Below are 23,475 nucleotides of genomic sequence, written 5' to 3' on the forward strand. Positions count from 1 at the left end.
ACACAATTTATCGCCTACTTCATTTTTTTCCCTAATAAAAGGTCTCTGTTTAATGACCACAGCAGCAGGACAGTCATATACTCATATATGTTATTACCTATTTTTAGGTTGTTGTTAAGAAAGTTTTGAGGAGCAGTCTCTTGGAAATTGTGTGCAGGAGGTACATAGCTGTGTGCCTCCATATGCAACTGACTGATGATTTAGCCTTTGCCTTGGTTTGGAGGGATGGGATGAGTACTTTTGCTGTGTGTCTGGCATTATTAGAAAGTTTACAGTTTCACTGTCTAATCCAATTTGGCTACCTAAACCCCTACACTCGGTTCTGTTTTTCTTTTCTGCACCAGTTGATATATATTGTTGTGTCTCCTATTCTCTCAATATCTCAGGTTGGTATTAATTGCTAGGAAAAAGTCCAATTTAGTACCCCTTTGTCCAAATAGCCCCCTAAAGTAACAAAAGGTTTACTTAACTCCCTCATTTTGCAAAACCAGTTCAAACTACACCTTTAACACATATGTAAACCAGTTCAAATTTGTTAGAGATGTCTCAAAATGACAGTCAGCTACTTCGTGCAAATTGGTACAGCTAGATCTACATGTGAGTCCACGTCGAAAGCTAACCATATGATATATATGGAAAATAGGTTTGAAGTGGTTTTGAACCGGTTTGAGATATGAGTTTAGTTTGGTTTTTGGTCTTTTACACTACTTAGTTGGTTTGGTTTAGATATATAAGAGTAATGGGCTGGTTGGTATGGTTTGAAATTAATTTTCTATTATATATGGTTTGGTTTAGTTTTGAGACGGTTCTCGGACCATTAGCAGCCTTACAAGCCAAAGAGGAGGTCAAATGGGGTGTGATTGTGGAGAGGATGATAAGGGCGCCGGTTGAGCAAGTAAGTTGTCGTGGCTAGCGCATCGGGCCAGAATGTGGGTGGGATCGATGCATGGAAGAGTAGAGTGCGAACGCCGTCGTTGATGGTGCGTAGAATGCGTTCAGGACATCCATTATTTTGCTGCACAATGCGGTGAGCGGCAAAGAACGTGCGTGAGGCGGCGTTGTCGAACTCTCCCGTTATCGGTCTGCAAGCTCATGATCGGCAAGTTCTAGAACATCGGACTTGTGGCGAAGTGGGAACGTCCACGCAAAATGCGAAAAATCATCAACAACAAGGTAGTACTTGAACCCGGAATTGCTCATTATTGGAGATGTCCATACTCACAGTGCAAAACTTGAAAATCAGTGGAAGAAACATAATTTGATGTGTAGAAAGGCATCCGTACATGTTTGCCTAAACGGCAGGCATGACATGTATGATCGTCGTCCTTGGCACAAGTGAAATCAAATGAATGCAAAATGCGCTGAAGAGAGGCATCGCCGGGGTGTCCAAGTCGAGCATGCCACAAGCTGGTGTTTGTGGGCAGCGAGAAGAGCAGATGACGCGCCAGGGGATCGTTCCGAGGACCGCAGCAGGGAGAGATCCCAAACGAATCACATCGGAGCAGTACCGTCTTGGTTCCAAGATCCTTGATGGAAAAGTCACACGGGTCAAATTCGACAGAAACAGAGTTGCCACGGGTGAGAGCACGGACAGATATCAGGTTCTTGATCAGGTTAGGGGAGATTAAAACATTATTAAAGATGCAAAGCGGAAGTGGAGGTAGGCAGGGATACCCGGCCAGCGTGTGAAACGGGCATGACACTGCCGTTGCCGATAGCAATTTGTTGAGGAACAGGAGGAGGGAGGCCATGTGCGTCGACGCACCCGTGTCCAAGAACCAGTCGCTGCCTCCGCCTTGTGGAGCTTGGGCTGGCATGCCGTGCAGGGCGGAGAACAGATCGGGCGGCATGGGCGGCGTTGGTGGCTGAAACTGCTGGCCGTCGAGGTACGGTGACGTGGAGAACGCCGTCAGAGCCTGCGGAGGTGCGACACCAGGACGGGGTCCGAGGATGCCAGGGACCTGCGCATGCCATGCGTTCAGTGGCCACGCCTGAACAACACCCGTCCATGGGTTGTAGGTGGACGCCCACTGCGGTGTGGACGACGGAGATGCAGGCGGACGTGTGTTATACTGTTATTGGAGCTGCTAGAGCCGGAGGTCTTGTTGCGGGAGTTGTACGCCTTGCGCTTCTTGCGGCGGTCGCCTCCACCATTGGTCTGCGGCGAGGGCGGGTTGGTGGAGGACTTCCTGGCGGTGCTGCTGTTGGAGCCAGCGGCGAGCAGCGCCGTCGACGCCTCCATCTGCAGCGTGTGCCGGATCCGCTTCTCCTCTTGCATGAGGTACGAGCGGATGTAGAGGAAGGAGGGAGGCGGCTTCTGGGCACCCAACACGGTGATCGTTTCACTGAATTTGGAGTTCAGCCCGCGCAGTGTGTTGATGACCAAGGCAGTGTCGGTGACGGCGGCGCCGACGTCGTACAAGGTGTCGGAGAGGTTCTTGAGGCGGCCGCGGTACTCAGCGATGTGAAGTCATGGTGGAATTCTTGCTTGGGCGTAGATGGTAATGTCCACAGCCGCCGGCGCGCGTCCCATGGCTGATCTGATAGACACTCAGGCCCTCTTTGGCACGGCTTATTTCGGCTTTGGCTTCATCTATTTCACGCAAATCGAGACACTGTAGCGTGAAGCCGTTTTGTAAGCCGGGACTAAAACGAACTAGAAGCCGGGTGAAGTCAGTTTTTTTGGCTTCACCGGCTTTGGCTTCACCGGTGAAGCCGTTTTGGGATGAGCCGTGCCAAAGGGGGCCTCAATTGCACGTGAACCACAAACAAATCAAAATTTATTTGGAGGAAGGAAGGCAATGGAACGGCATCCAAATCATCAACATAAGCTGCATAATCGAAGGTACAGAATCAAGATTCGTTTCACCCACAGAAGATTTCTTAACGACTTGCCTTCTACTGCAAATCCAAATCGACGACTGTTGGCCACCGCCGCACCCTCTCCCCAACTGCTAAACTTGCCGCGGGCTGCAGCTTTACGGCGCTTCAGCTCCACGACGGACGCGGCTGAGCATCGTTGGGCGGCGAGGGGGAGGCAGCGCTACTGGGGTGACAGCGGCTGCGGTTCCTGTGCATGCACCTTGGCCTCCGCCGTGCTCCGCCTCTCCCTGGACCCACGCTGGCAGCAAGTGCGTGAGCAGCTCCGCGCCGGCATCAACGCTGCCCGCAGCACCGCCTCCCAGGACTGCCGCATGCCCCTGCGGCCCCGGCCCCGGCCCCGCAGCCCCCGCACGCGGCGGACTTCGAGAACCACCGCGAACCCTGCTCGCTGCTCACCGTCGCTGCCCTGTGTTGGCGAGGGGAAAACAACACACCGGAGGTCACCACAACGACGCTTCGAGCCTGCGAATGATCCATTTTTCCATTCCATGCGATGAAGGCTCCAGCCACGTTATTCAGGATAGCGAACACAACACTTTGCAGCCCACGGGTCTGACCCATACACCCGACCAAACGCTCCCTGGAGTCGGCGGTTTAAGGGGGATTTGTTGCATAGCTAGAGCATGCTAAAAGACATAACCAGGCAACTAAAAATAACCATGGATCTTCCAGAAGCCCGTATGTTACGTGGCTTCTGGTGTTTGTTATTCGTGCAAATAGATTTCATCCGTAAGATGTGACTTGTCTCTTCAACCCCACCTCACCCTCACCCGCCGCCGCTGCCCGCACGCGTCGCCCTCACCGTGCCGTTCGCCGCCTCCTCCAACCCTCGTCGAGCCATCCGTTGCCGTGCGCCTAGCTACGCTGCAGCCGAGCAACGTCCCGGCCACGCCAGCTACACGAGTGGCCCCGGCTGCGCCTGCCGTCGAGCCGCACGAGGGCCCAGCCGCCCCGTCATCGTGCGCCCAGACGCCGCGCACCTCCCGGCCACGCCTGCCGCCGAGAGCCGCCCCGGCCATGCATGCCAGCGTTGCCCCTGCCGCCACGCATACTGCCGGCGTCAGAGAAGAACACTGATTTTGATTTTCATAATGTTGATATAGGTTTTAGTAGATATTGAATCCATTCTATTGAAATGTTGGAATAGCTCAAGAAAAATGTTGAAAGTATTTATTTTTTTCAAAATGTTGATTTGCGTTTCTAAAAAATTGTTGAATCTAAAATTTGTAAATGCTGAATCTAGTCTTGAAAAATGTGAATCTGATCTTGTCAAAATGTTGAATACGTTGAATGATTCTTCAATTTTGGATTTAATGTTTAACCAACTTGCAGGAACTCCAATAATAAATAGCCCGGGTGGCTTGTTGGGACCTGCTAGGAGGCCCGACACACTGAGGGTTGAAGGCCTGTGCCGCATATTGGGCCGGTGGAGGCCGGACACACTGAGGTGAATTATTTCAGACCGACCCATGATCTAGCTGGACTGATCCGTGTTCTATTAGATCAGCCGTCCGATGCAGATCCCTATTACGTGGCAGGTGAGGAAACGTGACGGGTTGGGAATATACCAGCCTACCACCACCTCCCACCCAACCATCCCACCGTGACCTAGGCCACGTTTGGATGCAATTGTGGATTTAGATTTTAGATGGTTTTCGAGAATCCAGATTCTAAGCAAAATCTGGATGGTGTTGTTTGGATCATAAATTCCAAAATCTGATTATATGGTAGTTTGTTAAATAGATGTTTTTTATGCCCTTGCTACTCTTTTACTCAAAAGAGTGGACAATAGCAGATTGGATAATTATCTAGAAGGTTGATGAGCAAAATGGTCAAATATGCATGCAAAATCTGGTAGAATCAACCTTTGAGCAATTTCTGGGATTTTCAGAATCCAAAATCTAGATCGTAGAATCTAGGTCAGAATCTGTTATGTTTGGAGGCCAATCCAGATTCTGAATTTTGGATTTTGAGAATCTGTTGTTCCCCAATCTTGTCTTGCTACGAATCGACCGGACGCGTGAGAGGAGGGAGGTATGGCGATGCTGCTGCGCCGATCCGGACTCGGCGGACTTCGCCGCCGCTCCGCCGCACCCCTGTCGGCGTCCCGGAAGGCGATGGTTCCCCCATCTCTCGGGGTCACCTTCCTGGCCTCCTCGTCCGGCGCCGGCGTTGCGTCTCGGATCAAGGGCACCCCGATCCGAAGCATCATCCAGGTTTGTTCGCTTTCAAGCTCGCTTACGTTTTGTTTGCCTGGGTGGTTAGGAGGGGATCATGTCCAGTGTGAATTTGTTTTGACCAAATTAGGTTTGGGAAATCTCGCAAGTTTTTTCTCACGCGATTCGTCATGTAACAGTTGACGTTGATGGTTGGGCCTAATGACAGCTCTTATGTTTCTTCAAATTTTATGCTTGCCGGGCCTGGATGTATGCCTATCTCAATTCATGGTTGACATGTTCATCCTGAAGCGGATTGTTTCTGCGTATGTTTTTTTTGCATGATTGAGTTTCGTGTATCTCGACCAGGGTGTGTGGTTCCAGTTTGGATTTTGGTTTCGAGAGGATTTCGTCTCCCTCCAGTAGCTTCAATTTACCTCAATTCATGGTTGACATGTTCATACTGGAGTGGATTGTTTACTGCATAGAAGGTGTAGGGATCCATCCAGTTTGGAGATCCCAGTTTGGATTTGGATTTTGAGAGGATATTGTCTCCTAAGGTAGTTTCAATTCATGTAAAGCAGATCAGAGAGCTGCAAGGCCTGCTGACTTATTGACCGTTTCACAGAATTTCAGTTGTTTCACTGTTGCCTAGGATGTGTTCTGCGATATCTTCAGTCGCGGTGGATTGCATCGCTGTTGCCTTAATTTTCTGTCCAAATTGTACCTTTGCACTCTTAGGAGTTTCAATTCATGTAAAGCAGATCAGAGAGCTGCAAGGCCTGCTGTCTTATTGACTGTCTTCACAGAATTTCAGCAGTTTCACTGTTTCCGGTAGGATGTTTTCTGGGATATCTTCAATCGCGGTGGATCGCATCGCTGTTGCCTTAATTTTCTGTCCAAATTGTACCTTTGCACTCAAAAGCTGATAATAGAATCCTTTTGCCCTAGGATCTTTTAATCCCCAAAAGTTGATTTTCAATGGGACAAAGTCACAAATTTTGGTAGTGCTTTGATCATCATTTTAGGAGATTGCACGGAAGGGGGTTATGCTGTATGCGGAAGGGGGTGATGCTGTATAGTTTAGCTGCTGTTTAACCTACTCTGTTTGATGTAAGCTTTAGATCCTTGCAGTGATGATATTAGTCAGTTGTTTTATCTACCACTCCAGCATGCTAGTCAGCTCATATTGTGCATCTACATTGATTTATCTGCAATTTCATGGACATCGTCACTATGGCAACGCTTTTAACGGAACTGAAAGCGCCAAGGAGTCGAGCAAGAAGAAACCTTTTGTTGAGAAAGTTAAAGTTCTCACCAAAGAACTTCTAGAAAGGTGAGCAAGTTAAATTTAAAATGCAATCCCCTATCACAGTCTCCCATTGGATTCCCAACTGACTTTTGTGTGTACCCTAGTTTATCAGTGCCTAATGGTAAATTTGTAGTACACTATCCGCTGATGCTGACTGACATCTGCTTTCCTAATTATGTTGATGTGAGCTAAATGTTTGTGATTTTCATGGTTACTAATGTCTGCATATTCCTGTGCAGGTACTGGGCACCACTGAGGCCAGGGGAAAAACTGATTGTATCATCTACTATCGGCTATTGTGGGTTCTTGCTCGAGATGGTTCATACCACCGAGAAGCAGAAGCTGTAGAAAGTTACTCCAGTTTAATTTAATCTGTGTATCTGTGACATCTCAAACTTGTGTTATGTCATCTACTATGTGGTGTTTAACTTAATATATGATGTGGCAGACTTGATTAACTCCACTAGTAATAGTAGGTTTGTGTCCTGCTGTCTTACTATGTGTTTTGTTCTTACTAGCAAAATGTCCATGTTGCAATGGTTAAAAATAAATAATATTGCTTGCCCTGAAGACCCTTAAATTTGGTTTCAACTCCAGTAGCGTTTTTTAAAAAGCTCGTAGGGGAGGGTGGAGGAGGATGGGCGGTTGATGGGAAAAAATGAACGGTGGAGAAGAGAGCGGAGGCTGATGGAGTGATCGGAGGGCTGGAATCACCTAGAGGGACGACCATCGGAGGGTTTTCATAGATGAGACCGTAAAAAAAGTCTCCCTTTCGATTTTGTTTGGTTTTTTTAGGAGTAAGATGTTTTGCGAGCGGATAGTAAGTAGATCTAGCGTGCGTATGAAGTGTTTGCTCGTGCAGTCGTGCGAGTGTGGGATGGTGTGAAAACTTTAAAACGCCCCGAGTTGGACTTCAATTTCATAGAATCGAGATGGTGGCGTACTTCTAAGATCTAAGGAGGACTTTTTAGTAAATCCTGTTTCACAAAAGAAATCATTTAAGCACAACCCAAACTGCAACCTCTATCTAACCGTGTCACGCCCTCAACTCCCACTCCCACCACCTGCTACGCTTTGGTCTACGGCAGGGACAGCACGGATGGACAGACCACGGAGACACGGAGTAGCCGTCCACGGTCCACGCACGCCGCCACCGGCCCCCCTCCCCCGGCATGATGTCCTTTTCCGTCACTCCCCACGCCTCCTCCTACTTAATCGCCACCTCGCCCGGTCTTAACCTTCGTCGTGCCCACCGGTAACCAACCGCTCATTAAGAAAGCGAGGCTACTAATCACGCTCGCGAGCCTGACCCCTGCTGAGCGCAGCTGACCGTGTTGCTCGGTGCAGATGGAGGCGTCGTCGCCGGCGCCGTCGCCGGCGCCGTCGTCGCTTGGCGGCGCGCTGCGGCACAGGCTGCGCGCCACGGTGTTCTGCTGCTTCGGCACCGGCGGCGGCGGCGGCCTCGGCGAGCGGATGCGGTGGCGCCGGCGCGCGGGCGTCGGGGAGTTCCGGTACGACCCGCTCAGCTACGCGCTCAACTTCGACGAAGGCGACCTTCTCGACGCCGACGACAGCGAGGACGAGGAAGCCCATGTCGGGCGGGGCGACGGCCTGCTCTACCAGAGCTTCTCGTCGCGGCTGTCCACGCCGGCGGCGGTCATCGACGTCGCCTAGCCGTATAGCGCGTAGCGCCTGGCTCTGGCTGGGATGGGATCGAGGCCGCCAGCTGAGATCGGAGAGGCTCGGATCGATGAGGTCACGGATATACCGTTAATCAGTGTGCAGATGCTTTGCGTTCGTCTATCAGATTTTGTTGTATTTTGTACATGCACGCGTTGCAGAATCGAGAGTAGTATAGATGCTATGCTAGGTTGTTGGTGATAGATCATGAATCGATGTTGTTGGTGTTAGTGTGTAAAGATTTAGCTATCCATATGTGCTCGATTATTGATTCGTACTTTCAGTTTTTTTCGGACGAATTTCGCACGAAAAATCCCCTTAATTATTTCAATATATGTTTATTTATTTTCCTTGGAATACATGCATCTTGGGTCCCACAAAAGGTACAGGTATTGTCTCGCAAAAAAAAAAAAGTTCTGGTGTTGTTGAATGTAGATGTAGCTTTTGGCGAGTGAGTGATTGATGCTAGCCAAGGACTCGTCACTTGGGGCTGGGACAGCTAGCTTCGCTCTCGAGGCGACGGAGACGCCGTGGAAGGTGAACAAGAAATCTGTGCTCCAGCCGCGTCTTTTCGGCGGAAACGACGAGCTCGGGGGAAAATCAGGAGGAAGCTATGCAGTAACAGCAAGCGAAAGGATGTATCATGGATGATGGTGATCGTTTGTCCTGGCCCTGGGGCCGCGTGGTTGGACTTCACCTGCTCGGTCGCCGCTCGACTTGGTCTTCGGCAGTTTTTCTCGGACCACTCGCGAGCTTCCCTGCCAACCAATTTCGTTCCGCGCCTGGCCATATACCAAACGCCACCAACTGTCGTCTAAATTCACATCTTCAGCTTCGTCCAAATACAATTTGTTTTAAGAATCCCTCAACTATACTGCAAAACTACAGGCAACTACCTAGCTTTTCCTCCGTTTCTTATTAAACGGCGTATTAGGATTTGGACCCACACACCCAAGGTTAATCCACAGCATCCTACGAATCCAATCGAGTAGACACGAGTCGCACGAAGAGCAAGCTGCTTACATGGCGTACAACGTATGAACCATTACATTCCCTTCAGGTAAACTTTGAACCAGCACCTTTAACACCGGAGAGTACTGTAAACGGCCAATCTGAATCTTGGAATCCTCCCTAGAATATCATTACATGGTAGGATACGCAATTACAATACAACATAACTTACTCCCTCCCGTTCTTCGTCGGTCATACAACACATGATCCACATATCACATTAGCACAAATGCTATACTGCAAAGTCATTACCAACTCCCACTTCCACCACGTGGTCAAACTAGGGCCATTAGGTGACCCGCTAAGGTCCCCCGGTGACGCATATCTTCATTACTTCATAAAGTTCCCTCCGAACAGGTCGGTCTCCATACTTGTTGGCTACAGAGTGGGAGGGAGAATGTACTTGGCAATAAGGTATAGTGTACGTCTAGCTTCGTCAAGACTGCTCAGGGCCGGTCGTCATCACCTGCAATGTTTCCATTTTCACATGTTAAAATCAGAGCAGCAATAAGCATAAAAGGTGGCAAGCCTATGAAGTAACAGCAACGCTGCTTTCACTATAATAACCTTTTCTTCTTGGTCTTTTCACCAGAGGATGTTGGGTTGCTGTGCCAGTTCCGTTTGCGCTGGTTAATGAACCAGTTGTTGATCTGCTTCAGCTGTAATCCTGTTTCCTGCACCAGTCGAGCCTTGTCGTCTTCCTGTATCAGTTAGGAAAGAGCTGTTCACCATGAACAGAAACTAGTGGCATATGTAAGCTCGGAAATGGTATTAACATGGTGTCACATACAGTAGGGTATGGCCACTTGGAATGAGCCTGCCACCAGGCTTTCAATATAGATGCGGTATCCCCAGGGAGTTTACCAGCTCTGCGCTTGCGGAGAATTTCTTCTCTGATATCAACAAGCTTTTCTTTGTACCCCTACAGGTAGAAAATCTTTTGTTAGTTGACAATCCATCATTAATGATGAAATGAAAAACTTCAGAGGATGATAACTAACCTGCTTAAGCTCATTTTTAAGCTCCTGCCGTACACGTTCAACCAAGGATCGCTCACCCTCTGTCAGCATCAGGGGGCCAAAGCCCATACCATCTGATCCTTCGTTCCCATCAAACATGTTGGCCTCACTATCCACCTGGTTATCTTCATCATCAGACATGGTCGCTCCTGTGCCTTCACCAGGAGATGCCCCTGCATAACCAATCCTAGGATCACTCAGTGTTGCCTGACAATGATGATTTGCAGAATACTACTCTAACAGCTGCCCCTGCAAGTTCATTTAAGGTGTACATGTGCAGCATATGAAGACAACCATCTTAACCAACATTTAGCATAAAACCAGGCAAATGTTCTGTAAGTTGAAGCAAAATCAACAACTCAAAGCTGTCACCAAAATCTCAGTGTACAACTCAAATTAGGATAGTAAATTGTTTTATCATGCAACCAACAACTTTGCTTTTTCATATCATGGGACAGCACTCCTATCCTCATCTCAGTGCATGCTTAGCATAGCCTAAGCTGTTGCCAAGGCCTCACACGTCTTTTCAGATTATAATCACAATTCACATATGTAGAGTCCACGAAGCAAATAAAAATGAACAGCACTGAATATTATGAGTGATCATCGATAATTTATGGCTGCTTATAAGCTATGCATTCCCTTTTCTGTGTGGCTATAGAAGCCTGGGAATTCATTATGAAGGTACTGCACATATTCCAAAAAAATATTCTTGAGTGTTAGCTAAGACGCGGTTGTAAAGGCATGCAATGAAAGAAATTTATGTTCATAGTCACAAATTAATACCTTAACAAAATCTTTTTCTTTTATAGCTTATGCTGATGTTTCCATTCATTCAATTACTAAACAACTAGCCCTTGCAATTAATATCGAAACTACTTTGCCATCTGACAGCAAAGCTGCAATTATTGAAAGTATAAAAGCAAGTAGTGTGTAGCTTAAAATTTCAGCAGCGTTTCTGAGTTAATGAAGAAAGACAAAAGGCAAAAAAATACCCACCTGTGAGGCTTTGTAAAGATTGTTCAAGCTCCCAACAACCCATCACTGCTTCCATTGCATGAACACGTACATGCTGCTGGAGTTGTTCTTTGAACGAGCAAAGGAGCAACACGTAATGTGTCTGCAACCAATCAAATTCGAAGTATTAGAATCTAAAGCAGGAATGTACCAATGAAAAAAATGACACAATATCAACAGCATAAAAAATCATAAATAAAATAATACTTCTGCTTTGAGTGAAGTAATGCAAAGCCATTGAAAAGACTGAGGAGTAACAGGCATGAGATAGAATCATCAGTACATGGGCTTATTTACTCCAGTAAATGGAAAGAACACACAAATTGTGTCAGCAGACGAGATTAAAACAGCACAAATCATGCAACAAGAAACACCCGTTGCAGCATATGACCTGCTATCCTTTAGTAGCCAATTCACATCCTTCACAAAAATTGGCAATTGCTTCATTTGTCACCCTCCAACAAAAGAGGGAAAGGTTGTAGATTATAGCGAGCTGATGCAATTCATCGAAACCATGGAGGTCTGATAATTATATGTCCACGGGTCAGCTAATAAGTAGTTAAACATCACCACATAAAGCTCCGCCCCATGAGTCTTATACTCCTACTTCACGAGTTCTCTATCACAGCTTATGAATCAGTTTGAGATATCTGCTCAGGGTTCTTCTCAAACATGCAGCAGAAATGGGGAAAGCAGGGAAGTTATTGCAAAAGCGGAGCTGTAATATGACAACACCCGCGCATAGGTCAGCCAAACAACTAATCCTTCCTTCAATCCCGAATTTCCCATCCTTCACACCGCAATTCCCCAAGCCTATAGCAATTCAACTGCAGCGCCCAGCAACAAAAGCAAGCAGTACAGCAGGAGCCTGTAGGGGGGTTCCAGCCGTATACCATGAAGAGGTCGAGCTCCTCGCCGCCGGATGGCCCTCCCGCGGCCGCGGCCCCAGCTGCGGCCGCGAGGGGCGGGGGCCGCGCGGCGATCTGCGCGTCGATGCGGGGGAGCTGGTCGACGGGGGTGGCGACGCGGAGGCAGGCGACGTGCGCCTCCAGGAGGCGCTCGTAGAGCGGGTGCGCCGCGATGGCGGCCTTCTCCCTCTCCCCGCCGACGCCGCCGGGGGAGAAGCCGCTAGGGTTCGGCGACGACGCGGCCGCGGCCGCGGCCGCCGCCGCAGCAGCAGCAGCCGCGGCGTCCATGGTGAGGCCGTGGTCGGGGTAGTGGAACGACATCGCCGCGGGGCGGGGACGGGGCGGAGTCGCCGGCCGGCGAGGCGGGGGGGCGGCGCAAGCGAGCGAGCGCAACGACCCCGGCGGTTGGAGGTTTTGGTTGGTGGTGGTGGGAGGGACAAGCGGATGGATGGATGGATGGATGGACGGATGATGGTAGTGTGGGTTGGTTTTGGTTGGAAGGCTCTACGACTTGGGTTGGGTTGGTTTTTCTTTCGTCGCCGCGCAGGCGCATCAGCTATTCAGCTCAGCTGTGCAGGGCAGCTGTCTGTGACCACTGACCACAAGCGGCAACGTGGGGGCCGACACTTGTCAAAGGGGGTGTGTGCTAATTGCTACACTTACGCCTCGGATAGGGAAATGACACCCTTAGGGGTGTTTGGTTTCTCGAGCTAAAGTTTAATCCGCGTCACATCGAGTATTCGGAGGCTAATTAGAAGTACTAAATATAAGTTAATTATAAAACTAATTGCACATATAGAGGCTAAACGACGAGATGAATCTATTAAGCTTAATTAATCCATTATTAGCAAATGTTTACTGTAGCAACACATTGTCAAATCATGGACTAATTAGGCTTAATAGATTCGTCTCGCCGTTTAGCCTCCACTTATGTAATGGGTTTTGTAAATAATCTACATTTAATACTTCTAATTAGCATCTAAACATTCGATGTCACGGGGGCTAAAGTTTAGGGGGAGGAACCAAACACCCCCTTAATTTTAGTTAGGTAAGATTGACTTTTGTGTAACTTGTATTTTGATAAACTGACGTAATGATATGGGATTTCTAGACGTTTAGTGGAGGTATTTAAGGGATCAATTTGTGTTCCTGGATTTAGAGAGTTAATTAGAGAGTTAAGTAGTAGCTAAGTGAGAGGTAGTGCTACAGTGGTCATAATCTAACGGTAGAGACGATGCAGTATGAATAAGATAAAAGACGGCCATCAAAATACGGCCATCAAAATCTTCATAGTATGATATAGAAAGGGCATGTCTATGCCACACTCAAGTGTTTCTTTCCTCCCCACACTCGATTTTTTTACCACTGGATCATGATCCAACGGTGGATTTGCTTTCTTCTTCCTTCAATCGTTTCTTTTCTTCTCATGCTCCTCTCTCTCACAGGCGATTCTTCGGCTGCGCTCGCCCCGCCCACCCTTCTACCGCGTCTCCAGCGTTTGACACCGCCGGATTCGCCCTGCCACCCGCTCCCTCGCTAACTAATCGACGCATGGTACCCCCACCCCCAACCTAGCCCAACCAGCCTCCTCCACCACCCAGGCCAGCGGCGCCAGCCACCTCCGCCGGGCCAACCTGCCTCCCCCGACCTTCCCTCTAAGCCCGGTAATGGAGAAACTCGCTGGAGCCCCAACCCCAACCCCGAATCATAACCCTAACCTCGTCGGAGTTATCACCGTCGTCCAAGAAGACGAAGCTTCTCCTCCGATGCTGACAGCACGCGTGCTCGAGAAAATTTTTTAGTGTGAGGAGAGCTTTCCCCAATAGAAAATGGTGATAATATATTTGTTTGTCTATAGCCAATTGGCCAATAGCACCTCCTTGCAACCATATCTAGCGAAGACAAAGAACTAACATGTCATGAATAGCATGTTGGCCCAATAGACGTTGAAAGGAGAATTAGCATGAGAATACCTGAGTAAACGTTCTTTCCTGGTACAATTTCTACTTTCATATAGTTTTTTTTAACTTGGTGCGCAGGATTTCTAAAATTGTGCCATCAATAATAGAAAAAATCTTGTATTATGAAAAATTAATCGGACAAGGAAAAGCTACGTGGTACTCGGCCAGCGTCGTGCTATCAAAATTGATTCTAAACATTGCGTATAACTGCGAAATGAAAAGGTATGCCTGGGAAAAGACCGCCACCACCACAATTCACAGAATAACTGGGAAAAGACCAACACCACCACCATTTGGGTGAGGACAAGCCAAACTTTATGTCACGTTGATATGGCTATAAGTAATATTATCACTTGTGCACGTTTCCAATTCAGGTGAGTGCCGGAGGAAATGGCATTAACTAGGGCATTTGCTATCAACCATCAAAAGGCTACAAGTTTACAAAGTTGGAAAACGAAAGAAACCAGTATGATAGCGACCAAAGTCAGTAGCTAAAGTAGCACGGTTTGAAGAGCACCAGTTCCACCCATGTTCGCTTTATAGGAAGAGAGCACTGCAATTTTTACAAACATTTTGTTGAACTCGTGTACAAGAATAGGAAGCACATGGAAGATGGCCCATAAAAGACTTCAATATCGCATCATACAATAATGGATACTCCCTCCGTCCATTCTATGTTTGTTTTAAATCAAACTTTATCAACTTTAATCAAATTTATTGAGAAAAATATCAATATTTATGGCATCAAATAGATATATTATAAAAATATATCTCATGATAAATCTAATGGCACTTATTTCATACCATAAATATAAGTAGTTTTTTCTATAATTTTAATCAAACTTAAATAAATTGATTTAGGATAATTCTAAAACGACTTGTTTTTTTGAACGGAAGGGGACGGAGGGAGTATGCTTTTTCTATAATCTTGATCAAACTTAAAAAAAATTGATTTAGAACAATTCTAAAACAACTTGTTTTTTGGAACGGAGGGAGTATGCTTGTAATGGAGCTGCATGAAAACTATATATTTTCATTATTTGTCGATCACATGCAAAATATTTACACCTTACCAGGATCCGAACTGCAATCCCAGCTTTTCATGTTGAAATCACACCAGGCCAAACATTTCGCCCCTAGTCTCCCAAGATCAAGCCCAACCTTACATTCTTCTGCCCATCAATCTTTGCCTTATCGGCCAGAATAAGCCCACAGGCAGTAGCCAACTAGTTTAGCCTTACAGAACTCGCTTGCCCAACCAAAGAAAATTCCAAATCAACAAAGCAGACAGAAATAAGTATACCATTTTTCTCACAAATGTCAGATCTTCACATGTAACATTTTACTTAATTGAATGAAATAACATGGATAAATTCATCTAAATCCACTAATGTGGAGATCAATTTGAGCTGAAACTATCTTCAGCTCTACCATATGCAGATGCACTAGGCAAAACAATGTCAGGTAAGTTAAGATTAGAATTCCCTTTAGCTACAGATGCGACTTATCACTTACAACTATAGTGGTAGTGAACTCTGTGATCTAGTAACAACTTATCCAATATGTGTGATATGTCATTCTCAAATGATGACGTGGTGGCCTGCCATCTAGACTGCTACCATGCTTCCTCTATGTACACTTGTTATTCAGTTAAGGTTGCAGCAATCTGGAGTGATCAATGAACTGTTGATACATTGGCATTGTCCTGTGGGGGAAGGTTGAGATCTGGTAGCACGAAGATGTCTCGTGTGGACTGCATAACTGAGTGTCGATCAATCTGTTCCTTTCCTTTCGGGTCCTTCGATATGATTTCATTCTGCAAGTCTGATTGCCCTAACCTTGTCTGCATAATGACAACAACATTATGTTAGGTATCTATTATTCCCAACCACACAGAATCAGAGAACTGTAAGGAAATACAATGTAAACATATGGCGACATTTTGAAAAGGAAATAGTCTATTTTATATGCAATAATGTAGGAACAAAAAAAAAACAGTTCAAAGGCAAGGAGATTGCAGCCAGGAATCAAATTTTGGCTGATAATTCATGAAAAGCATTGACCCTGCTCTGATGTTCATGAAAAGGATTGCTCAGAAGCATTTTCATTTTGATGTTCACATCTATTTTATCTTTACATACCTACATGTTGAGCTGGCAAAAGGTGAAGCCAGATATGACCTACCTATTAGGCTATCGATTACAACCCTGAAGGCTGAAGCTGCAATGGCTTGTATAATTGGAAACGGCATGGTGACCCCACCACCCAGCAGAGAACCACAGCTGAGTAAAAGTAAATGCCCCATGGACTTCTGACATGTACTGAATAGGAATTAATGGGCATCAAACACACCTTCGACAGATCCAGAACTATCTCATGGAAGAAAAGATACGAGAGAAGGCAAAGGGACACCACTGAAAACAAGTTGCTGATTGGTTGCAACAACTTTTAACCAAATAGGATAGGCAAGCAGGCTATTTTATTTTGGGTACCGAAGTTTCTTCTTACTATCATTGCATCTATACACAACATTAAAGACGAAGGACACAAGGTTACCATTCTTGAAGTTGTGAGTTGTGAAGATAATATTATCATGAATGTTTGTTTTGAAGAGATGAAATAACCACAGAAGTATCAAGGAAGCCATACCAAAATCTCAAACTGGAACCCTACGGAAAGGACCGTTTAACAAGCAGATTTTACATCCATTTTAAGAATGTATTTAAGTGTTTATTCAATCCTTGCCGAGCTTTGCATTTTTCCTGTATGCATACACACAATGCTTCAAGCAGACGCAGACACACTGACACAGACACACTGACTCAGCAATTGTGGGAATCCTGTGAAGTGGTTTTCAGGTAGCTTCCGGGTGTAAAATATGAAAAAACAAATCTTGGCCCATTTATAAATAAGGATACACATGCCATCACTCATCAATTAGGATACGCATGGGTAGCTGTAGCCCAAATAAAGCTAGTAGCCAGGATTGGAATCAGGTAAATGCAAGCAGCAAAACAAAGCAACATCAAACAAACCAGGGATGGGAATGACAAAACCTAGGTACCCATGCAGTTAATAAAAATACCACACAATACTAAACTGACAATTTAGTTGAGCCCCCATTTCCATCAGGAGAAATGTGCTCTTCATAACCTTATTGTGGCCATAACACTATGGCTTATCTGATTATCTTAAAAAAATAGTAATTATATGGTTACTTTACCAGCAGAAGACTAATGACACAGAATTTGTCAATGGCCAACAAATTGTTGACTACCGAGAAACTGAGAGTATCATGGGCGTGTTACTCTGACTCTGGATGTGAGACCATTTGTACCTGCCCTGGTCCCACAGATCAATCAGTCCATTTATTGTTCTGAAATGTCAGTCAAGCTCCACATTTAAGGAATACAGGTTATTCAGAAGTTGACACCTTGCCACGATGTCCTAATCCTTGACTTAACAGCTACATACTATGCCGTTGAGTGTCAATTCACCGAACAAGAGACATATTGGGTTTTTCAAGGTGCAACTTTGCATGAAGAAAATTGACAACACAACTGGACAATCACAATAACCACACTGCTAATGTGGGCCATTGATAGTTATCCATATATCATGATTTCCAAATGTCATAAAACACAAGGAAATATAAGTGTTGGATGAGCTATAATTTAGGCCATCCTTTGCTAAGAACGTCCAGAATCAGATAGTAGTCTATACATTTGTTGCAAAGACCTCTTGGTCTCTTGGTACAAGATGTAGGGTCGGGAATCTCTCTATTTTTTCCTTTTTTTTCAAACACGCTAATGAGTGGTTGCAGCCTTGTAGGTAGGCTGCAGCACTCTATCTAGTTACAGGTGGACTTGAGTTACTAGCAATCACTTTCATCTACTGCTAAGATCCAAAGAATTACTTTTTTTTCTTCAAAAACATGAGAAAGCTACGTCTAGCATAGCCCATCATCTACCCTACTCATCAGCCAAATGAGGGGGAGAAAAGGATGGTGGCCGCAACCTTGTATACCGTTTAGCACCTTACCCATGGATAGCTTATAAAGCAACTAAAAATTATCGCAGGAGTATGTGGACCACTACCTTTGGCGGCTTAAACAACTCTTATATTAGCAATATAAAATCTTTAACTTATTCTTTAAGCCAAAACAAGACAGCCTTTTGATAAGCCATTCCACCAACAGATACCATATGGTGGCCCCACATACCAATCTGGGATACAAACGAACAAGAGAAACAGATTAGTAAAGATGATGTTACCTCAAGCTTGTCGTTTTCTTTTGACAGCACCCTGCAAGCTCTCTGCAAAGCTCGCATCTCCTGCACACATAGACAAACAAGAACGTACTGCAGTCAGTAAAACCACCATTAAAATGCTCTGAAAGTACTTAGTGAAGAACGACTTATCACCTCGCGGAGGCTCTCATTCTCCACCGAGAGCGACCGCACCATTTGCTGGATCTCCGGCAGCTTCTGCATGATACAAACAATAAACCAGATTAAGCCACAAGGACAAGAACCACGAAGGACATGCTCGGTATGTCTGAATTTTGGGCTTTTAGGTTACAGGACCATCTTGATGATGAGGTTGATCTTTTCGGCCAGTACGCCTTTTGTGGCTTTGTCCTTACGATTCCACTTTGTGTTCACCCTCCCCTCCCACCCTTTCAAACCCCAGACAGATATATAGCAGATGCTGCTTTATTCTAAAACAAGTGCAGGTGTAGTTCAACAACCACTAAACCAGCCCTTTTCCCTCTGAATGGGTGGCACTCCGACCTGGTCAAGGCTTTCTTTTGCTAAAGACCAGTAAAGCGCGTTTGCAAACCTTATACTACTTTTCCGCTGCAAAACAACCCTTCGAGAACAATTTTTGAGTCCCCTCGCGCCAACCCGTCAGCCACGCAAAATCATACGCAGATGGACGTGTTTGAGTGCATCACTCGAGAGAAGTAGCCAGAAGCTTACCAATTTCTTCCGAGGTCGCTGACCGCTGGCCCGTGTAGGCAGGGTCGGGAAGGTCAGCTGCGGCCGTCCAATGGAGCCCACCTGCAGTGAGAGGAAGGAAGCAATCCATAAGTCCATAACCAATCAATCATCACACAAATCCAACGCAACACAACACACACTCGATGCTGGCATGAACAAGGCAGGCCACCCGGAGGGCGGCAGCTCCTACAACAGCTGGCGAACAAGATCACGGATTCAGAATCGCACAGGGTATCGCAGAAAACAATGCAGAACGAGCAAATCACAGGGCAGTGGCACCAAAAGAAAACAAAAGGCACGACACAAGCATTGCTTAGGGAATGGCTCCCAATCCACGCTCTCCGGCCTCCTCCCCTCCTAACTCCCAGCTAGAATGAATATCTCCCATCCACCCACCAATCCGGGAACCACATGATGAGATGAGACACACACCCGTCCATTATTGTCCTTTCTTCCTCCTCCAGCCGCAAAAGTAAACCCCAAAAATCCCCTCCATGGATGAGCACATTTTTAGTTAGGCAAGACCGCATGAAACACATCGGCCAAACTGCCATCCGACGCAACGCCATAACGGAAACCGCACGCCTCCCCACCATTCCAGCATTGCAAGTGGGCCCCGCGCGCAAGGGCCTCCTCCTTCAAAAAGAAAAGGGGCCCACCCCCAGCGGATCATCCGACAGGTGGGGTCCCTGTCCAGCCTCCCGAAACAACCCATCGGCTCCCCCGCCGCCGTACGCCTCGCCGCGGCCGTAGCCACACACGGCGGCTCCGGCCGCCGGGCGCCCACGTGTCCCGCTCGGCCCCGGCGCCGTCCCCACCAACCCCGTCGCGCCGCGTTTTAACTCCCGCATTTGACTCTGTCTCCACTCTCCACCGGGGTAGAGGGACCCACCGGCCTCCACGCTCCCACCACACGAGCAATTGCACCGGGGGATAAAGGACGGCCGAAAATGACCGCACTGCCCTCGGGAAAGAAGCGCCTGCTCGGGGCACCTCGGCCAGCAAGCCGTAAGCTATGGAAGGCCCAGCTCCGGCCGCACCCACCGGCTTCCGCGACTTTCCGGAATTACCCTTCCCCGAGTAGTAGTCAACCACCGGCGAATAAAGGAACACACGAACACCATGAAAGACGCTAGAAAACTCGGACTCATTTTCTGCGTCAGTTTTGCAAATCCAACGTACGAAAAAATCGTCAAATTTCGGATAAACAGAGAAATGAGAATGCGGATCTGCGAAGCGAGACGTGGGCCGGAGCTTGACGTCCGCAGCAAGCAAACCAAAAATTCAAAGAAATGGGGAAACGAGACGAGTGGATGGAAGTTGGAAGAGTGGATTTGAGGGGAAAGTGAACGGGAGAAGGCTGTGTTGGAGTGACGAAGGGAAGGGATTTTTGCTGACCAATAAGGGTAGTTCCGTCACGCTAACCAAAAAAGGGAAAAGGGCAAACGAAAACTCGGAAAGAAAACAGGGGATGGGAGAGAGAGGGAGGGTACTGGTGGTGGGGGCAGGGAGAAGAACCCAAAGCAGCACGGCGGCGTCGGCGGTGACACAGAGACGGCAGCGAGAAAGAAAAAGAGACGAACGCACGGAGCCACGAACCTTGGTCGCCGGCGCGCGCCGGTGGGTCAGCGAGCAGGAGCCGCCGCCGTCCTCCCCGCCGCTGGTGGACGCGGCGGAGCCGGAGCCGGAGCCGCCGCTGTAGTCGAGCGGCGAGGCCGGGCTGCCGCGGCCCCACCTCCCCTTCGCCGTCCCCGCGGAGCCCGCCGACGGCGACCGGCGGCGCGAGCGCTTCCCCCGCGCCACCGCCGGCCAGATCATCTCCCCCTCCCGCCGTGCCGGCGCCTGCTCCGCCTTGCACCACGGCGGCGTCCACCCCGCCAGGTCCGCCCCGCGCAGCGAGCAGATGATGTCGGCGGCGGCCATCTCGTCCACGTCAGCGGCGGTGGCCATGGCGCGCTCCCTTCACCGCAGCTCAGCTCGTGGACTGAGGAAGCGACCCGACCGGAGACGGAGAGGGCAGGAAGGAGGTGGAGATGTGGGTGGGGAGGGAGGGAGGCGAGTGGAAAGGAAGGAATGGGATGTGGGGGGCGTGGAGGTGGAGGTGGAGGCGAGCCAGAGCCGCGGCGTGGTGCCCCCGGGCGTATTTAAATGGCGGAATAAAACCGCGGATTAAACAATGCCTGACCCACACCCACACAACACACACACACCTCCACCTACGAGAGCTACGCCTCAGCTCGCTGGCCCCGGGCACCCTTCCACCTCCCATACACTGACCTGCGGGACCGGCGCACTCTCCTGGCCCGCATGTCAGCGACGGCGCGGTTCCCCGTGCCGCTCGCGGTCACCTGCCGCGACCCGACCAGGCGGAGGAGCCTTTCCGCGCCGTCCCGCAGCGTGGCCGCGCGGAAATGACCGTGGCACCCTCCGGCGGGGCCCCGTGTCAGCGGCTCCAGAGCGAGGCGAGGCTTCGGACGCAAGGAACGATACGAATTGGAGGGGCAGCGAGGTGGTCAGCGGCCTGGGGGGCCCCGCGTGCGAGGGGGGAGGAGGGAGCAGGACGCGCCTGCTCTGAGCGGCGGGCCCCGCGGTGGTGGCGGTGGCTTGGCTGCAAAGAATGGGGGACGAGTGGGCGACGAGGAGTGAGGAGTCGCTGGGCCTTGACTCTTGTGTGCGCCACTGTTGAGAAGAAGCTCGGCGACTGTAGCTGCTGCGCCGTTACTGCGTGCATTCCCACGCCGCGCGAGCAGGCTGCAACAGGGGCCTGCGGTTTGGCAGCTTCGGCCGGGGCGCGACGGTTCGGTGAAAGTTTTCGTCAGAGATCCAGAGGTCCCTGCTGCAGCGGCTGGCTGGTTACTTCGGGTGGTTTGAAGTTTAGTCCGCGTCACATCGAATATTTGAATGCTAATTAGAAGAACTAAACATGAACTAATTACAAAATAATTGTAGATTTTCTAGGTTAAATCGCGAGATGAATCTATTAAACCTAATTAATTCATCATTAGCGAATGTTTACTGTAGCACCATATTATCAAATCATGGACTAATTATGCTTAATAGATTCGTCTCGCGATTTAGCTTAGAGATTATGAAATTGATTTTGTAATTAGCATATGTTTAATACTTCTAATTAGTGTCAAATATTCGATGTAACACGAGTTAAAGTTTAGTCTGGGGATCCAAACACCCCCGATTATGTCGTTTTTACCCACCGTATCTGGTTCTACAAATGCCTTTCTTTACGACGTTCTGATACGGTAGCTGCCTCTTGGGTGATCGATCCTGTGGCAAGATGATCGGTAGTACCAGTAGTAGTATTTGATCAGCACCAGTAGTACAGTATGATCGTAGCTACAGTACGTGTTACTGTGTCAGGAGAAGAAAGTGCAGGTAACAAGCGGTTCGTGGGTACCACAATCAACGTCCAAATGAGGAAGTTGTCAGTCAGTGATGCGATGGAACGGAACGGAACGGAAGTTGTGGGGTGGATTTGTGACCCGTCCCTAATCGGGAGTTTAGACCATGACTCTGCACTTTTCTTTCTTCTCGTGAAAAGAGTCGAGGGTGGAGAACAGGCGGACAGCATCTGTGGCAAACATATAGGGCCAAGAAGCAATCCTCAAGGAGTAGGAAAAGGGGCGGTGGCTAGATGCGATGCCCAAGCTTCGCAAACCAACACGGCACAACCCTTGGAAATAAAGTCGCCGTCCATCCGAGCTCGCTCAATTCGGACCAACTCGATCTCGGGCAGGGCTAGTTAGTATTTTTTTGAAAGGAAAGGGCTAGTTAGTATTGGACGCGGAAAAGAGCACTGATTCGGTGATTCCGTGTCGGAGATTTAGTCAGGAGTAGTGTATTGCTACAATCAGCCCTGTTCGCTTCAGCTTATCAATCACCGAATAGTGTTTTTCTCTCACAATAAATCAGCCGTTTCAGCTTTTCAGCCAGCTTATAAGTCCAACTGAACAGGCCCATTAACCCATACCAGTAGAAGCCAATAAATATAAACAATCCGAGAGCGCCCGTTCTACGGAATTCACGATATTTCCCCGACCCCGTTGCACTTGTCTGACCTGTCGGATGGAGTAATTCCTACAGTCTGGTGCAGGAAGTATGGGCGCGGACGCACAAATTTTCGTCGAGCAGAGGCAGAGCCGTGAAGCCGAGCTGCGGGGGAAGGACGGACGCGACTTGCGAGTCGTGCGGGGGCGTCAGACGGCCGGCCGGAAACGAGTGGCCGGTCACATGCCCCCTGGCGGTGGCATTCGCTCGGTGCTGACTGCTCATTGGCCAGCTGCCGAGGGGCGCAAAGATATCAATCACATCACATCCACGGCAGACACGACGAGTCCGAGATGATGAGATATCTGCTTCCTCGGCGCTGTAACCTTATTCGGGGGCGTTTGATATCAGTGTCACCTTACTGTAAGAATTAAATATAAACTAATTATATGACAATTGCAGAATCTTAAGCTAATTCGTCGAGACGAATTTATTAAACTTAGGGGCGTTTTCTTCCCGTGTC

At 48.3% G+C, this 23,475-nt stretch overlaps 3 protein-coding genes and 1 long non-coding RNA gene across 5 annotated transcripts; 2 read left to right on the plus strand and 2 right to left on the minus strand.

Annotated features, from left to right (window-relative positions):
• Nucleotides 1-4,354: 4,354 nt before the first annotated feature.
• On the plus strand, nucleotides 4,355-6,902 carry LOC101782994. 2 transcript variants are annotated; one of them, XR_001164126.3, is made up of 3 exons: nucleotides 4,355-5,099; nucleotides 6,068-6,375; nucleotides 6,591-6,902. It is a non-coding gene; the product is annotated as an uncharacterized LOC101782994 (long non-coding RNA). The 2 variants fall into 2 exon arrangements; XR_001164125.2 differs by lacking the exon at nucleotides 4,355-5,099 and having other exon boundaries at nucleotides 5,106-6,375.
• A 532-nt stretch (nucleotides 6,903-7,434) lies between these two features.
• LOC101784067 lies at nucleotides 7,435-8,385 on the plus strand. The gene has a single exon (XM_004951611.3). The coding sequence runs from the start codon at nucleotides 7,699-7,701 to the stop codon at nucleotides 8,023-8,025; it is 327 nt and encodes a 108-aa protein (XP_004951668.1). The 5' UTR covers nucleotides 7,435-7,698; the 3' UTR covers nucleotides 8,026-8,385.
• Nucleotides 8,386-9,055: 670 nt separating this feature from the next.
• On the minus strand, nucleotides 9,056-12,482 carry LOC101783399 (homeobox protein knotted-1-like 2). Its single transcript, XM_004951610.4, has 6 exons — nucleotides 11,972-12,482; nucleotides 11,061-11,181; nucleotides 10,044-10,234; nucleotides 9,833-9,964; nucleotides 9,610-9,743; nucleotides 9,056-9,508 (listed from the first exon to the last, which is right to left on the minus strand). Exons 1-6 carry the CDS (start codon nucleotides 12,305-12,307, stop codon nucleotides 9,505-9,507), a joined length of 918 nt encoding a protein of 305 aa, XP_004951667.1. The 5' UTR covers nucleotides 12,308-12,482; the 3' UTR covers nucleotides 9,056-9,504.
• A 2,751-nt stretch (nucleotides 12,483-15,233) lies between these two features.
• LOC101784481 lies at nucleotides 15,234-21,052 on the minus strand. Its single transcript, XM_004951612.3, has 5 exons — nucleotides 20,550-21,052; nucleotides 18,930-19,010; nucleotides 18,372-18,434; nucleotides 18,222-18,281; nucleotides 15,234-15,790 (listed from the first exon to the last, which is right to left on the minus strand). The coding sequence occupies exons 1-5, from the start codon at nucleotides 20,898-20,900 to the stop codon at nucleotides 15,623-15,625; spliced, it is 723 nt and encodes a 240-aa protein (XP_004951669.1). The 5' UTR covers nucleotides 20,901-21,052; the 3' UTR covers nucleotides 15,234-15,622.
• Nucleotides 21,053-23,475: the final 2,423 nt, after the last annotated feature.

Source organism: Setaria italica, chromosome I (genome assembly GCF_000263155.2).
Source record: "Setaria italica strain Yugu1 chromosome I, Setaria_italica_v2.0, whole genome shotgun sequence".
NCBI lineage: Eukaryota > Viridiplantae > Streptophyta > Magnoliopsida > Poales > Poaceae > Setaria > Setaria italica.